At 41.2% G+C, this 18,892-nt stretch overlaps 1 protein-coding gene across 1 annotated transcript in view; it reads right to left on the reverse strand.

The window, feature by feature from the left end:
• Positions 1–18,892, reverse strand: part of LARS2 (leucyl-tRNA synthetase 2, mitochondrial) — a 269,656-nt gene that overhangs the window by 115,065 nt on the left and 135,699 nt on the right. Inside the window, exons 8-11 of the mRNA XM_089687406.1 lie at positions 9,517–9,624; positions 7,570–7,729; positions 6,891–6,995; positions 3,976–4,091 (exon numbers count right to left, since the gene is read on the reverse strand). Of these exons, the coding sequence (XP_089543532.1) occupies positions 3,976–4,091; positions 6,891–6,995; positions 7,570–7,729; positions 9,517–9,624 (489 nt within the window). The remainder of the gene's footprint in view (positions 1–3,975; positions 4,092–6,890; positions 6,996–7,569; positions 7,730–9,516; positions 9,625–18,892) is intronic.

Genomic DNA, 18,892 nt, shown 5'->3' on the forward strand with positions numbered 1-18,892 from the left:
TTCCAGCCTTAGAATCAATTTCGATAAGAGCAAAGTACTCCCTTTGAATGCTACGGGCAAAGCACTGGGTTCATTCCTCTCCCTTTGGTATAGCTACTCAATCCATCACATATTTGGGCATCCGCATAGGCAGAGAACCATTGTCTCTCTATTAACTAAATTACCCTCCTTTAATCAACAAGATTGTACAGGAAGTGGAAGTTTGGATGACTCTTCCCCTTTCACTCTTTGGGAGATGTCAGCTTTACAAAATGGTTTCTTTTGCAAGACTGCTCTATCCTTTGCAAACACTCCCTCTTCTGTTAAAACATTCTGATGTTCAGAAGATCCATAGGGCTCTACAGACCTTTCTGTGGCAGCATAAGAAACTGCGTATTGCATTACAAAAGCTTAGTCTCCTAAAAAGAGTGAGGGGGGTGCAGGCCTGCTGAATATTAGATTTTACAACCTGTCCTGCCTCCTCTGACAGAGTCTTGATTGGATTACTGGGAAACCCTGTTATTTAAACTACTCCCTAGAAGAGGCCCTGGTCTCTTGGCTACACCTTCCAACCATTCTACATTCTAACCTCAAGGCCTTACCTCGATCCTTCCAATCAAACCTCCTGATTAGAGACACAGCATTGGCCTAGAGGGAAATGCGAAAACTACTTGACCTACCGCCAACGATATCCTCCCATCTGTCTATTCTTTTAAACCCTATGTTCCCTTCAGCGAGTGAACATGCAGCATTCAATCAATGGTCTCATAGTGGACTTAGTAAAGTCATATCTATCTTTGATGATACCAAATGTATCTTTCAGCCTTTTTCAGTACTAGCTGCCAAATACTCCCTACCGGGAGCTCTTATCTTTCACTACCATCAGCTGGTGACCTTCCTCAGGACGTGCTATTCTCCAGAACAATATCCCTTCCAGTGCACCTTTATAGAAACTCTACTACATCAGGATAATTATTCTATCTCAGCAATTTACTCTCATCTAATCTCACACCAGTCTGCAAAGTACCATATTACTCTTTTTAAGCCATGGACTCCCATACTGTCTACTGATGATGCTCCGGACAAAACATTGTCGGGATACTGGAAAATTTCTTCACTTGTCCTCTGCAAAACATGGCGAGAAACTCAATTTAAAATCATCTACAGAGCTTACTATCCTTTCTCAGCGAACCCAGCGGTCACTCCCCGCCCTACGTGTCCTTGGTGCAACCACACCCGACCTACTTTTTTTCATCACCTTTGGGAATGTGTGTGAGTTTCCACCTTCTAGGACCGAGTTCTTTGTTACATTAATCATCTGTATAACATCACTTTCACCAAAGACCCTATGCTCTGTCTCTTCAATTATCAAGATCCCAAGATGTCAGCAAGTCCAAATGCTCTTCCTCAGTGGATTCATATTTGTTTGTTGGTGGCTCATAGTACACTCCTGCAAGCTTGGATACAGACAAACCCTCCACAGCTTAAAATGGTAATACAGACACTACTGCCCTATTTAATCTGGAGAAGCTGGACACCATTACCCAGAATGTTTAAATTTTAATGTCGCTTCTTCTCTAGATGGCGGCACTTCAAGGAACACTTCTTTACTCCCGTGGAACTGGCCACCCATATGTAACTACGATTGCCTAACTCCTCTCATAGCCCCACTCCACAGCTCTATATTTCCCATGTAAGGCATGTAAGTCATGTAAGGGAACCCATGCGCCTCCATATGTTTCTTAGCCCATATGACACTCTTTCCCAGTTGTCTTTTTGATAGAGGTGTAATTGTTCAGGCCTGTATAACCAAACTTCCAATCCTAGGGAATTGCTTAAAAAAAATGTTTTCTTGTTTTTCGGTCTTGGAATTCAGCCTATGTTGTACTGATTTGTTATGACATTGATGTCTAGTTGGATACTGTCTTTTGTTTCCATTACAGAAGTTGTATTGACTTTTGTACTCACCACTGTTAAAAAAAAAAAAAAATGGTTTACAGAGTTGTATGTCAAGGTATTTTTGTGCCAAGCGTATACAATTCAATAAATATTGTTTCAAAAAAAAAAGACAAAAAAAAAAACTCTACTGAGGGGGGGGGGGGGGGGGGGGGGATCATCCCCGCTGAGCCTTTGTATTCTGACAACAGGGAGACTAAATTGACCAGCACTGCCAGTTATACCCAGCAGCACTGATCAAGTGTCAAAAATCTGACAGGGCGGTTGTACAGAAGTCAATCAGTACATCGACTTCCGCACAGCCATCCTGCCCATAAATGGATCGAAATTCAGCTGGAAGATTATTCTAATATTTACTGGAGTAGCTTTTCAGCTTTTGGTGTCAGCTGCCTCCTTACTGGACAATAAAGCAGCAGTGAAAAGTGTCTGACTCTGGGCCTATTCACACTATAAAACAACATGCTGCATTGCACGCAGTTTGTGCACTGAGGTGTGTTGCATTAGGCAGCCTATTCAAAATGAATAAGCAGTCAGTATAAGAAACTGCTTTTGTATTTGTCAATACTTTATTAAAGTACATATAAGCTCTAGCAATAAACTCCTATTATTTTCTCCCTTTTGGTCTGTTAACTCCTTGCTGCCACTGCACTCAGCCCATTAAGCAGATCTAAATGCTGGAAGGTGGATGCAGGCTTCAGATTTGGGAATACTGTGACTGGCTGGCATATCAGTCACAGGATCAGAATCTCTTGATCACTAGTTTGCAACAGGAGCTGCCCAGGACATCTTAGTTACTTGCTGGGAGTGCGCACTCAGCACAGAAAAGCCATTCCTTATTGACACACATATGCAGATGCTCGGCGTTAAAGTATGCATACAGCTGGTTGGAACACGTTAAATATACTATTGAAAGTATTTTGTCCTATCTGTTTGATAGGCGCAAAAAAATACTGGTGAATCCTGCTAGAAATTCTGTAAGCTGATAACTTCCTGTGCTGCACTCTTATCAGTTAGCAAGCACTGCTCACAGTTCTCTCTATGCACTAGAGCACACTCCCCATGCTATGGAGAAAAAGAGAGTGGGGTGTACTGTAGTCCTAACAAACTTCCTATCCTAGGGTGATACTGTATCTTCTCCACTAATATAGTATGAGAAGTTAGTATTGTCACCCTAAACCTGGCCAAACACAGAGCAAAATTTGCCCTCCTGCCCAACATACTTCAACTGAAAAATCAAAGAAGCCGGGAGGAAAATTGTTCGCCAAATAGTACCTACATCCAATCAGATGCAGGGACTGTTTGAATAGTCTGATAGCTGTTGATGCTTGTTGTCAGAATACAAATCCGCAGCGGGAGAGCCAAACATTCATCCACGTAGTTTATTTTGAATAGAGGAATCTCTTAAGGCAGGAAATGTATTTGCAGAATCACGATGTGAAAATATAGGGGGGACAATCCTAAAAACAATCTAAGTTAGCCACCACATCTGAATCTCCAATAAATTATTTTTTATTTTTAATACAAAGTAATGAAGTCACATTTGATTAAAAGTTTTTTTTAACCATTAACCACCACAAACTGTAGATGAACTTTTACAGACATGAAACTCTGAGCTGAGAGAAGGTTACACTATCATCTATCATGCTGCTAGCTGTCAGATCAGGATATCATTGGCAGCTCCAGTCAACACTAATGATCGGGAACTAATCAGTGTTGTTTCTAATCATGTGAACACACAAGATTTCTTAAAAAATAAACCTGTCCAGTACCCAGCTGTCATGGTATTTCTTTCCGTTTTCAAAGAATGTGGACTACCCTCCTACCCCAGTCAAGCTTTCGGACTACCCACCTCCTAAAGAAAACAGTACCAGTTTTACTGTAGCAAAGAAAATTAACTTCGTTCAGATCAACTTTTATGCCGTGGTGCTGTTACCACGCATTGATAACACGGCCGAATGGAAATCATGAATTATATTAAATAAAGAAAAGCACCCCATTGCATACTTTCAGTAAATGATGTTCCCAAAGTATTAGACTTACCCTTGCTGAGTTTATTATTCTCTCAGTGCCATCACTAAGTGTTTCAATAACCCTTGTATAAGTCAAACCCAACTTGTCAGCCAAGAGGCCATCTTCCAGGTTTGTGCTTGGAATACCTATCAATACCAAACACTGAGTTACTAAAACATACAATATTCAATTACCCACTGGACAAAGAAAAATCATCTTTGAGATGGCTTCTATTGCTGTGCTTGTCACAATAATTTTTTGATCCTTACTCTTACAAAAAGTGACACAGGTGAAGTACAGGTTAATGCACTATGGGCACAATAAGGACAAAAGCATGGCTTTGCACGTACATTCATTTTAGCACTTTATTCATATACATAAATTCAGTTCTGGCCTTTAGTTAATATTGATGAAATCAAAAGTGCTGTGTACCAATCTCTAGTAACTAGTCACCTTAGCTTTCACCTCAAATACACAGGAATTCTATCATCTGAACAACTGCTATACGCTACAGTAAATTTTCATTGTTTTTACTGTTAAGATAGTAAAAACAGTAAAAAAAAAATAAACTCTGCAATAGTGCAAACTGCAGCAGAGTACAGTTGCCAGTAATAATTATTTATCAGTACAGTATATGGCAGTCAGAATGAAGATGTGTGGTGATTGATTCATACATGTTACTTCACTTTAAATACTGTTCTCTGCCTTATGCAATGATGACCTAACAAGTCTTCTCTGTGTCCTCTCTTTTCTGAGAGGGTAATTTATTTGTTTTAGTTATTCTGCCCTGAAAAATTCCAGACCCATTTACCAAGTACAAAGGCTAGTCATGAGTCCCTGCTAACAATCTAAGAGGGTCAATTTGGGTGGAGGGTAGTTCATTTACCACTCTTTTTTTTAAAGGCGAGTACAACTATGTTTTTGGGCTGTGGTAGAAAACTGGGAAATCTGGAGATACCCCTGTGCAAATAAGGCCATACTAACACATATACCGTATTTTTCGCTCCATAATATGCACCTGACCATAAGACGCACCTAGGTTTTAGAGGAGGAAAACAAGAAAAAAAAATATTCTTAACCAATGGACTGCAGACATAGTACAGGAAATGATCAGAGACTGCAGACGTAGTACAGGAGATGACCAGAGACTGCGGACGTAGTACAGGATATGACCAGAGACTGCAGACATAGTCCAGGATATGACCAGAGACTGCAGACATAGTACAGGAGATGACCAGAGACTGCGGACACAGTACAGGAGATGACCAGAGACTGCAGATATGGTACAGGAGATGACCAGAGACTGCAGACATAGTACAGGAGATGACCAGAGACTGCGGACACAGTACAGGAGATGACCAGAGACTGCGGACACAGTACAGGATATGACCAGAGACTGTGGACATAGTACAGGAGATAACCAGAGACTGCTGACATAGTATAGGAGATAACCAGAGACTGCAGACACAGTACAGGAGATGACCAGAGACTGCGGACACAGTACAGGAGATCACCAGAGACTGCAGACAGTACACGGGATGACCAAGAGACTGTAGACAGTACAGGGGATTAATAAGAGACTGCAGACAGTACAGGGGATGACCAAGAGACTGCAGACAGTACAGGGGATGACCAAGAGACTGCAGACAGTACAGGGGATGACCAAGAGACTGCAGACACTACAGCGGATGACCAAGAGACTGCAGATAGTACAGCGGATGACCAAGAGACTGCAGACAGTACAGCGGATGACCAAGAGACTTCAGACAGTACAGGGGATAACCAGAGACTGCAGACAGTACAGCGGATGACCAAGAGACTGCAGACACTACAGCGGATGACCAAGAGACTGCAGACAGTACAGGAGATGACCAGAGACTGCAGACAGTACAGGGGATGACCAAGAGACTGCGGACCTTTGGGGAGGGAGGGGGAGTGGGTACCTGAATTTGACAGGTACCTGCTCCCACTTTTGCGGAGTTGTCCTCCCTTTAGTGTAGGCACCCGGCTGTCACAGAAGCGTTGAACTTTGTGAATGGTCTGGCGTCTTCTTGGACCTGTCGGGTGTCACAGCCGGGTGCCCACACTAAAGATGCTGGCACCGGAAGACTGTACAGCGCTGGACAGAGGAACGGGTAAGGTTCTGCTGCAGAGAAGAGCCGAGCGGCCGGCCCGGTATTCTGACACGGCAGCTGCGGGAATACCGGACCGGCCAGTCCATATTCGCTCCGTAAGACGCACTGACATTTCCCCCCCTTTTTTGGGGGGAAAAAAGTGCGTCTTATGGAGTGAAAAATATGGTAGATATAATTTTCCTTGTGGGAAATGAACCTAACCCCCCGTGTTGTTTCAGGTGCTTGTATTACAGAATTAAAAAATGCCTAACAGGTAAGAGACATATATCAGCGGAGGAAAAAAAATATATCTCATCTTAAAGTTATTGTAAACCCCTATATACCCAGTGAAGTGACTGGCCTCAGGTGATACACAGAGAGGAAACAGATCATCCTACATAAGTTGTACCCGTCTATCTGCAGTCTTCTCTTCTCTACATTTGTTCAAAGTCCTTCGTTTCTAAAGCTTGTCTGAGAGTTCAGAAAAAAAGAGGGTGGAAAGCTGAAGTTACACTCCGCAGAGTTCAGTGAGAAGAGCTCTGAGAGTTGATTGGACAGAGGAGACACCCCCCCTCCACACAGCTCACAGGAACAGAGCTGAGGCTGTCAATCTGCTGGAAGTCCCTCCCCTGTCACCATTTTAATCTTGGTGTCAGGAAAACTTGTAAGATATGGTTCATGCTTAAAGCAGAGGAACAAAGCAGCAGATAGAAATTATACTTAGTGTTCTTAACTGAGACAGGTACACACTATAGAGGGATCTGCTTTTTTTCATATTTCATGTCTGAGGTTTAAAACCACTTTAAGTCAATGTATTAAACTTTAACTTACCAATTTTACTGTCTAGATAACCCTCAAATTCATTTTTTTCAGAGATGATGAGAGGTAGCTCTTGCTTAGTAAATACATTTATTGCAGATACACGAGTGAGGCAATCTGAATTCACAACACAAACAGAAATATTAAACATAAATAAATTGATATCTCACATGCAAATGCAACATTTTTACATAGTGCTTACTAGCTATAGCATGACTCCTCCCTTATACATTGTCTATTTACCCATTTTATTAAAGCATAAAGAAATAGGAATTTTCTACTGAACTGGCACCGTTCTTCTTGTACCATAGTGTCCAATAGTACAATCCAACTGTCACTATTTCACCACACAATTACGTTGTAGTTGCTATAGGCAGCCAAACATATATTTTTTTTCATATTCATTTTATTCATGAGGCCTAATAATGCATAGTTCTGAGCATGAATATTCCATTTTAACTGTATGCAGGCACTCATATATTCATTATGCTACTGGGCAGATCACAGATATTACTATGGAGCCCAGGAGGGCATCAACACATGCTATTTTTATCATCTTCAGAGACATGGAACCAAATCATTATTTAGACTTTAAATGGGAATACATTTTCACAATAATTTCTTATTTCAATGGTCAAGATCCACTGTCACCTCTGATCACTGACATTGACAAAAATTCTCCTTTTCTCACCTTTGCCTGCTGTGAAAGACTCCTGCAGGGCTCCTCTCACACTGCTACCACCATGCAGCAATCTATGACTTGGTAATATTGCAATGTGTGATGCTCCATAAATAGCTTCTGGGTTGAAAGCATAAGACGGAATAATTTCTCCGGTTTTCACATTGTCCACCTGCAAAACAATAGAAAGAGACAAATAAAGTTTTACCATAAAGCTGGCCAAATGCAGAAGAGTGGTTGGAAGCATGTACAGACACAGTGTGACAGCCTTTGGGCACTTTGGCTGCCTGCTGATTCTCTAAATGTGAACAGTCATCTCAGAGTTTAGCCTCTTTAGCAGCTTCACACTCTGGTTCAGGTGAAAAAGTCAGATGACCGTTTTAGAACTAGTTTGTAGCCTGTTTATGTAATGTTTTCAGGCACCTTGTGCCCTAAAGGCATCTTTCCACAGATTCACTGAAAATGTGGAAGGAAGAAGTAGAGGTAATATACACAGCAACCAGTCAATATCCAACTGTTCTTTTATAAACTGAATTTCAAACTGGACTGAGGTTAAAGTGGAAATTAACTCTCCAAAAAGGCAAACAAAACAAAAACACACCAACAGACAGAAAAGACCAAATTGGGGCCAAGGGTTAGGCAATAGGGAATTCAGTTTAATGAACTATGATTTAAAGCAGCACTGAGACCATCAGTTTAACGGTTTCCTAAAACAGTCACATTCAAGGCATGCCATGAATGATAACTGTCCCAGTTGCTTGTGCTCTCAACCAAACTGTTGAGCCATCAAATGTCACAACTGGTCACGTGTGCAATTGCACATCAAAGCAGAGTCTAAAATGGCAGCTTCCTTGGGTGTTAAAGCGGAGTTTCACCCAAAAGGGGAAGTTCCGTTTTAAAGATCGGTCCCCCACTCCCCATTAAGGATTGGGACCTTTGGGGAGCGGGGGGGGGGGGGGGAATGGGTACCCGGATTTGACAGGTACCAGCTCCCACTTCTGCTGCCTAGGCAATTGGAAACAGAGGTTGTCCTCCTACCCTCCCTCCCCGAAGTTTTGTGGGACACGTGACAGGTCCCAGAAGAGGACGGCGCCATTCAGGAAGCGCAGCGCTACTCGCGCATGCACAGTGCGAAGCTGCAAGCTGTCACAGCCGGGTGCCCACACTGAAGATGCCGTTGCCTGGAATACAAAACAGCCGGTGAAACGGGCTGCGGCGGGGGGCAACACCAGATCATGGGACAGGTGAGTTGCTGTTTTTTTTAAAAGTCAGCAGCTACAGTTTTTGTAGCTGCTGCCTTTCATTTTTTTACAGAGAGAGTGGAACTCCGCTTTAAGGATAGAAGGGCTTAGATCTGCTTTAATATCCCATTTTGAATCATATACCTATAATGGATACTAGTAAAAACATTAAATGAACTAATAGGGAAGATCTATTGGATATGTATTATTCGGGTAAATTATGAATGCCTGCTGATGGAAATATTGCAGTAAATCAGTACACAAGAAGAAACTGACATCTGCCAGCTAGTGTCACTGTCTCAAGGCTTGTATTCTGGCTATGAAAGCAGTAGGGAAAACAGTTGGATAATGCTTACTGTCATTAAAAATTGCATACCACTAGCTGTTTCACCCAAGGACAGCACAAGAGCAGGTTTCCCTGTAGGCTAAGGACAACAACAATCTTTCTGCCAATGCATCTGATCTTCAGTAGGCTGCACTCCACAGTCATATCCTCCTTACTGCTTCCTGTTGTGATGGAAATATCCACAGCCAAGTCTGAAATGTCAAGAGCTGCAGCAATACAGTTTAAATAAGGGTGGTGGGAAATGTTCACAATTTAACTTTTTTCAATAAATGAAAGCATAGAGGTGTGACGCTGTTAAATGCAGTTACACATTGAAGTTGCCAGTTTTACCATATTTGGTGAACAGAATATTAAAATCCGATTAACCTTTACCTTTAACATGAAGTCAAAGAAGCAGCCAGTACAATCACCAATCCAGTTGGCCTGCATGCTTTTTACCCCATACCATTCAGGTAGATCAGCCAGAGCGTCCTGCATTGTCTACAATAAAAAAAATTAAAATACTTAATGCATATTCTATGAATTAACACATTCCATTTTCAAACCTGCTCCTTTGGACAAAAGTGAGGTTTCATCTGGCAGCTCTTATATCTCTTAAGATACATAACAGCAGTAAAATATTTCACTTTAAAGTGGTTGTAACCTCAGATGTGAAATGAAAAAAGCATATTCCTCTATAGTGAGTACGTGTCTCAATCCAGAGCACTAACTGTCATTTCTGTCTACAAGGAAATGGAAATCCGGAATCCGCCGCACACTTCAATCTTTATTGAATGTAGATAGAATCATCATCACAGACAGTGTCAGGAACAACAAGGGTTAACACGTTTCACGCTAAAGACTAGCGCTTATTCATAACCTCTTAACAACAGAAGGGACTAAACTACAAATATATCCTTTGTGTGATTATGCAACTGCCCTCACCTTAAACTGAAAGCTCCACCCAGCCATGACAGCAAGGACACCTGAAATTTCCTAATACAAAACCATAATCCAATTACTCCGCATAGTTTCTCAGCACCTCTCAAGACTTAACCCCCAAAATTCATTAACAATGACAAAATTCCCATATATTAGCTATAAAATTAAATGTGTATACTCAATAAGCAATCACATAGGGGTAAATGTAAGGAGGTGATAAACTCAAATGACCCACTCATCTATATGGCATTAACATATCTAACAGAATAAGGACCCTGTACAAAAATGAGTGAATAAAAACAGCAGCAGCAAATATAGCAATATACAGATAAAAGCAGACTCTCAGCCACGTATAACCCACATATGTCGTGCGGATCAAGATGTGAAGATATTTTCACATTACATAAAAGATGACAAATAAGTTATAAAAGGGCCACATAAATATGAAAATCTGTTTACATATAAATATAAAGGTGGCCTTCACTATAGATCGGATGGAATGCACATTCTATGTATGGGGATCCATATACTTCCATGTAATCTGAACAAGCTTGAGTTTTGAGGCTGTGGATCTGCTTATATACATTGTATTTGGACAGTATTATGTGTATTTGGGGATCTTAGCCATTATACCATTGGGATTTTGGGTAACTTGTTATTTCTCATCTTTTATGCACTTGCACTGTAAGGGGGAACCCTGCAGATTCTGATGTAAAGGAGAACTCTGAAGACTCTGATGTAAGGGGAGCTCTTGTGTAAGGGGGGGCTCTGGTGACCAGAGACTCCTTTACATCACAGTCCGCAGTGTTACCCTTTAAATCAAAGTCCACAGCATTCCCCTTTACACATATAAAAATCGGCTCCCCTCTAAATATAAAAATTCCCCTCCCCTCTAAAGCACGCACAGATCACTGCCATACTTACAAGCCCTCGCTGGACCCCGCCAGTCTGAACAACTTAAGACCCATCTCCCTGCTTCCATTTACCTCTAAAGTCTTAGAACACTTAGTCTATGATCGCCTGAGCGCCTACCTTACTGACAACAACCTTCTTGACCCTTTACAGTCTGGCTTTCGCTCACTCCACTCCACTGAAACTGCCTTACTAAAACTTACTAATGATTTACTGACTGCTAAAACCAAAGGCCACTATACAGTACTCTTACTACTTGACCTCTCTGTGGCTTTTGATACTGTTGACCATCCCCTCCTCCTCAAAAAAACTCCACTTTTTTGGCCTCCAAGACTCTGCTCTCTCCTGGTTCTCCTCCTACCTATCGCAGTGCTCCTTCAGCGTTACCTATAACTCTGTCTCTTCCTCTCCAATTCTGTAGGGGTCCCTCAAGGTTCTGTCCTTGTACCCATTCTCTTCTCCATCTACACCTCCTCCCTTGGTCACTTGATAAAATCCCATGGCTTTAAGTACCTTCTCTATGCTGATGACACACAAATCTATCTTTCTACTCCTCACCTCACCCCTTCAGTCTCCTCTCGCATTACTAACCTACTAAGTGACATATTGGCATGGATGTCACTCCACTTCCTCAAACTAAATCTTTCTAAAACGGAGCTCATACTATTCCCTCCGGCCCGTGCCCCCTCAACTGACTTCTCCATCAAGATCAATAACACAACCATCATTCCCTCCCCTCATGCCAGGGTACTACGTGTAATCCTAGACTCCCATCTGTCCTTTCAGCCTCAAATCCAATCACTGTCCAAATCTTGTAGACTTCACCTCCGCAACATCGCCAAGCTACGCTCGTACTTAACCTCTGAAACCACTAAGCAACTTATTCACTCCCTGGTTATCTCTCGCCTTGACTTCTGTAACTCCCTCCTCATTGGGCTACCTAATTGCAAGCAATCCCCTCTTCAGTCTATCATGAATGCTGCTGCAAGACTCATCCACTTTACCAACCATTCAATATCTGCCATCCCTCTCTGCCAATCCCTCCACTGGCTTCCCATTGCCCAACAAATAAAATTCAAAACATTAACAATAACATATAAAGCCATTTATAACCGTGCCCCAAATGACATCACCAATCTTGTCTAAAAATATCACCCAAACTGTCCTCTCTGCTCCTCCCACGACCCCCTGCTCTCTGACTCCCTTGTCTCCTCCTCCCATGCTCGTCTCCAGGACTTCTCCATAGCCCCCCATCCTCTGAAACTCTCTACCCCAATCTATCCGACTATCGCCTACTCTGCCCACTTTTGGCAATCTCTGAAAACCTATCTCTTCAGGGAAGCCTATCCTGCCTGATAACTGAATCTTCTCTTTCTCCTATCAGTCCATCCCCCAGTTATTACTTTTGTGCCACCAGCCCCTCTCTCTTAGATTGTAAGCTCCAAGGAGCAGGGCCCTCCTAACCCTCTTTTATCGAACTGTATCATTGCTCTATTGTCTCCCTTTATATTGTAAAGCGCTGAGCAAACTGTTGGCGCTATATAAATCCTGTAAAATAATAAAAGCTGATCATTGTAAGCACCTCTGTGAGTGCTAAATGGTTTGTCTCAACTATGTAATTGCTAAATCTGCAAGATAGGCTTATTGGCAGGTGAAAATTAAAGAAAGTCTAAAAAGGAAAACTAATACAACCACCACATTCAAGAATTGGTAAGCTGCAATATAATAAACAGTCACTTTTGGGTTTAATACCGCTTTAAGATTTTAATAGTCAATAATGGAAAAGTATGCTGAGCAAACAAGATTCAAATCTGTTCTAAAGGATGGCTAAAACTCTCTTGTAAAGCCTCATGACCCTTAAAGTAATAATATATTATTGATATATTCCTTGTTAATGGACATGTCATAAAATTTATTTTTGAAACTCAATTTACATAAGTTTCTGATCCCAGCCAGGATAAGCTCAAGAATGAATACCCCTATAATTCATACACAAACTAGTGATTTGGTCTGATACCTAATAACCTACTAAAATATATTTAGGCTTCTGGGAAGAATCTGGAGTGCTCAATAAAAGCAACACAAATACAGGTAGCCAATACACACTGCATAAATAATAAAAAGTGCAATGCTGCACTGCAAAAGCTATAACAAACACTGTGCTAAAATAAATATCCATGTAATCAACCTGTGTTGCGTTACAATGCATGTAATATAAGCATACTATATATACATCAATAAAACAGTGAAACTATACAACTTATTACTCAGAAATGCTGTCAAAAAATAAAGTGCCTAGTCCAAGAGCTATAATGTGTCATAAAGTGATCTTATGATGTGATCGGTCCACCAGAAGTAAATTCCCACTGCAAGACTCCTCTTTACACAATTTGTGCCACCTCTGTGCTCACCAAACTTTCGGCTTAAAAAAAAAAAAGATATGATATAGTATGTATATCATAGTTCATCTGTCTTTCAGCAATCTTTCATTCACACCACCATGGCACTAGGGACTTTCCCCCCTGGATATCCTATTGCCTCCAGTCACATGTGCGGTGCTCTCTTGCCCATTCATGCAGCCATGTTTGTCTTGCCCATGTGTTGGCAAGATACCTAAAAGCCTCTTATGGTATAGTATGAAATAGTTCGTAATAATAATTTTATTAAATTAAAAAAACAAATTGCACTTACACTAAAAACATATCAATTGTGTTAAACACATAGATACCGGAGTTTCACTTCTGTGTAACGTCACTTCTGGTCCTGATCTACCTCCGCTCACTCCCCACAAGTTATGTCATGGTCACGTGACTTCATCAGGGAATCACATTTTTAGTTATTTAACACTTAATCACAGGTAGCGCAGGAGTCACTAACCACAGAATAATATACACTGCATGTTTATTGTGTTCCTGGTGGGATTTAAATCTAGAACACAACAGAAGAGCAAGAGGAAGAGAAAAGCAGTGGGGATGCATCATAAACTCATCCACGTTACTTTGGAATAAACAAAAATACACTAAGCAGCTAAGCAACTGTTGTCTCTTTAAAAAAGATAAATATAAGATACACTGGAGTTTAGGCTGCAATACACATCTTTAATCTGACCCACATATTACCTCTTTGCCACAACGTATCCTCAGTCCTCCGATTTAAATGATGCCCAGCATCACTCAGCTTGGCAGATTAAGGCTTCTTAAGGCTCCTTTCATACTGGTGTGCTTTTGCCATTCTTTTTCCAGGGTGGCAAAAGAGCATGAAAGCTATTCCTCATTAAATCCTATGTAACGGTTCACGCTACAGGTGTGCTGCGCTTTGATAAGTCCTGCATGCTGCATCTTTGATGCAGTTCTTTAAAAGCACACCCATAATGTACCTTCCATTGTAAGTCAATGGGAATGCATCAAAAGTGCATCAGTTTGAAAGGGCTTTTAAGCTGCACAAAAGGGCATCAAAATTGCATCAATGTAAAAGGGTCCTAGGAAAAGACTGTGGGTGCAGAGTGCCATGGCCCAGCCCCCCCCCCCCCCCAAGCATAGCACACTGAACTGCCAATGTATTGAAAACATACTGCTGGTGGGGGTCTGAAGGCATCCTCAGGGCAGGAGAGGCTTGCAGGGGCCTGCAGATTACCCCAGAATACCTGCAAACTTAGATGCATGTAGTCTGCAGTTTCTAAAATCTTGCACATGTTTCAGCAACTGGGGCCCCTTATTAATTTCCACAAAACAATGTATGACACCTCTCAGTAAGTTGCTGAAGCCTAGCTTTGCACTTTGAAAGGGGGTTTGTGCATACTGTAACTTCACAGGTTTCAGTGATTTCCAGGGTACCCTGCAGAATAATATTGCACCTTCGTTCCAGATCAAATCTTAAACGTAGTAACAGCGCTTCAAGCACATAATGCAATTTTTTTTTGCTGCAAAATGTTTCAAATGTAAACTTACACTTTCAATAAATCTTTCTAAATGGCAGTTAATAAAAAATAATTACCCAATTCCTTCCTTGTTTATGTGTTTTTCATTTATTGCAAACTGGCAGCTTAAGACAGGAGCTTAGGTGGACACCAAGGATGCTAGCCCCCATTCACAACTGAACATTTTTCTGCCTATTTCCCTACATCTGACTAAGTTCAACATGCAGAACTTCACTCTTTTAATTGCCCCATTCACACTTGTACACTCGGTCTTCCTATGCTCAAAAAAAGTTTTTTGGTTTTTTTTATAAAAAGGTTTCTTATAAAAGAAAATGCTGAAAAATAAATTGTATACAGAGATTTGAGTCAATTGTGAAAAAAATATGTTTGAAGCGAAACAGTCACGCCGCCACATTTTTTAAAATTCTGCTCATGGCTGCCTAAGGGAAGACTAGCATTAGGTTTTACCTTCAGTCCCCAAAGTTTTGAAGGCATCATTCCTCGACGATACTGGGCCTTGACAGCATGTCTTGATGGACACTTTCATGCAAATAGCATTTGATGTCTCAGTGGAGCCAGTGCAAAAGGGAGCAGTCAGAATACAGATTTTGGTGTCAGAAGAATAAGGATCCAAAAGGGATTGTACACCAGAGGACAGATATTCACTCTTCTACACTAGTATATTTTTATAGCTATATATCACAAAGTAAAATCAAAAGAAAAAAAAAAGATATCTGCTAGTTTAATGTTTGCGACTGCATGAAAGCCGGACTTGTTTTTGAAATGTGGTGCCACCATAAAAATGAATACAAATGTATATTTTATTGATTTATGCAGTCAACAAATATAGACAGAAGCTGATGTGTATATGTGTGTATATCTATCTATCTATATATATCCCTTGACATTTTACACATTTTGTCATGTTACAACCAAAAATGCAATTGTATTTTATTGGGATTTTATGTGATAGACCAACACAAAGTGGCACATAATTGTGAAGTGGAGAGAAAATGATAAATGGTTTTCAACATGTTTTACATATAAATATCTGAAATGTGTGGTGTACATTTGTATTCAGTCCCCCTGAGTCAATACTTTGTAAAACCACCTTTCACTGCAATTACAGCTGCAAGCCTTTTTGGGGATGTCTCTACCAGCTTTGTACATCTAAAGTGTGAAAATTTTGCCCATTCTTCTTTGCAAAATAGCTCAAGCTCTGTCAGATTGGATGGAGAGCGTCTGTGAACTGCAATTTTCAAGTCTTACAAGATTCGCAATTAGATTTAGGTCTGGACTTTTACTGGGCCATTCTAACACATGAATATGCTTTGATCTAAACCATTCCATTGTAGCTCTGGCAGTATGTTTAGGGTCGTTGTCCTGCTGGAAGATGAACCTCCGCTCCAGTCTCAAGTCTTTTGCAGACTCTAACCTGTCTCTGCTGAAGAAAAGCATCCCAAAACATGATGCTGCCACTTCCATGTTTCACGGTGGTGATGGTGTGTTTAGGGTGATGTACAGTGTTAGTTTTCCGCCACACGTAGCATTTTGTTTTGGGCCAAAAAGTTCAAGTTGACCAGACCACCTTCTTCCAAATGTTTCTGTGTCTGCCCAATGGCTTCTTGCAAACTTCTTATGGCTTTCTTCTTGCTATTCTTCCATAAAGGCCATATTTGTGGAGTGCACAACTAACAGTTGTCCTGTGGACAGATTCTCTCACTAGAGCTGTGGATCTCTGCAGCTCCTCCAGAGTTAGTATGGGCCTCTTGGCTGCTTCTTCGATTAATGCTCTCCTTACCCGGCCTGTCAGTTTAGGTGGACAGCCATGTCTTGGTAGGTTTTCAGCTATACCATACTCTTTCCATTTTGGGATGATGGATTGAACAGTGCTCCGTGAGATGTTCAAAGTTTAGGATATTTTTTATAACCTAACCCTGCTTTAAACTTCTCCACAATTTTATCCCTGGCCTGTCTGATGTGTTCCTTGGCCTTCATGATGCTGTTTGTTCACTAATGTTCTCTAACAAACCTATGGAGGCTTCACAGATCAGCTGTATTTCTACTGAGATTAAATTACACACATGTGGACTCTATTAACTAATTAGGCAACTTCTGAAGGCAGTTGATTCCACTAGATTTTAGTTAGGGGTATCAGAGTAAAGGGGACTCAATACCAATGCATGTCAAACTTTTCAGATATTTCTTATTTTGAAAACCATTTATCATTTTCCTTCCACTTAACAATTATGTGCCACTTTGTGTTGGTCTATTACATATAATCCCAATAAAATACATTTATATTTTTGGTTGTAACATGACAAAACTTTCAAGGGGTATGAATACTTTCCCAAGTGTGTGTGTGTTGCAGGAAATAAGTATTTGATCCCCTGCTGATTTTGAATGTTTGCCCACTCACAAAGAAATGATCAGTCTAAAAATCGAATGGTAGGTGTATTGTAACATTGAGAGACAGAATAGCAACAAAAAATTCAGCAGAAATGCATGTCTACCAGATTATGCACTGATTTGCATGTTCATGAGGGAAATAAGTATTTGATCCCCTTCACAAAACATGACTTAGTACTTGGTGGCAAATCCCTTGTTGGCAATCAAAGAAGTCAGACTTTCCTGTAGTTGGCCACCAGGTTTTCACACATCTCAGGAGGGATTTTGGCCCACTCCTTTTGGCAGATACTCTAAAAGTCATTAAGGTTTGGTGGCTGACATTTGTCAACTCGAACTTTCAGCTATATCCACAGATTTTCAATCAGATTAAGGTGTGGAGACTGGCTAGGCCACTTCAGGACCTTAATGTGCTTCTTTTTGAACCACTCCTTTGTTGCCTTGGCCATGTGTTTTGGGTTATTGTCATGCTGCAACACCAATCCACGACCCATTTTCAATGCCCTGGCTGTGGGAAGAAGGTTCTCACCCACGATTTGACAGTACATTGCCCCATCCATTGTCCCTTTGATGCGGTGCAGTTGTCCTGTCCCCTTAGCAGAAAAACACCCCAAAAACAGAATGTTTCCACCACCATGTTTGACATTTGGGATGGTGTTCTTGGGGTCATAGGCAGCATTCCTCCTCCTCCAAACATGGCGAGTTGAGTTGATGCCAAAGAGCTCGATTTTGGTCTCATCTAACCACAACACTTTTAACCATTCCTCCTCTGCATCATTCAGATGTTCAGTAGCAAACTTCAGACGGGCCTGGACATGTGCTTTGTTGAGCAGAGGCACCTTGTGGGCACTGCAGGATTTCAATCCTTGTCGGCGTAGTGTGTTACCAATTGTTTTCTTGGTGACTGTGGTCCGAGCTGCCTGGAGATCATTGATAAGATCCTCACGTGTAGTTCTGGGATGATTCCTCACTGTTCTCATGATCATTGACACTCCAGGAGCTGAGATCTTGCATGGTGCACCAGACCCAGGGAGACTGACAGTTGTTTTTTATTTCTTCCATTTGTGAATGATTGCACCAACTATTGTCACCTTCTCACCAAGTTGTTGGCGATAGTTTTGTAGCCCAGTCCAGCCTTGTGTAGGTCTACAATCTTGTCCTTGAAATTCTTGGACAGTTCTTTGGTCTTTGCCATGGTGGAGAGTTTGGAATCTGATTGTTTGATTGCTCCTGTGGACAGCAATCAGGTGTGAATAGGGATTTATACTATGTTGGTGCTGTGAGAAAAGGTTTGTATAATTTTACACAAGACCATGTGCTCACCAGTGTATTTTTTTTGTCACAGTACAGCCACGCTATACCCATCCTACCCTGTTGTGCAACAGTAGCAGAATTTTCACAAGCGGCATTTTGGATGCATTATTGTAAAAGACAATAACAGGAGGATTCTTTTAACTACCCCTTAAGACTGCAATCAGTTAGACCTGAATATTTCAATGACCTGATGTGATCACGGCTCAACTCAAACATCCTCATACTAACCAATCAGAACAACAATTTGCAGGCATGCAAAGTTAGAAAAGCCTAATAAAT

Source organism: Staurois parvus, unplaced genomic scaffold (genome assembly GCF_062004578.1).
Source record: "Staurois parvus isolate SC_StPar_1 unplaced genomic scaffold, SC_StPar_1.0 ptg000020l, whole genome shotgun sequence".
In the NCBI taxonomy this organism is placed as follows: domain Eukaryota; kingdom Metazoa; phylum Chordata; class Amphibia; order Anura; family Ranidae; genus Staurois; species Staurois parvus.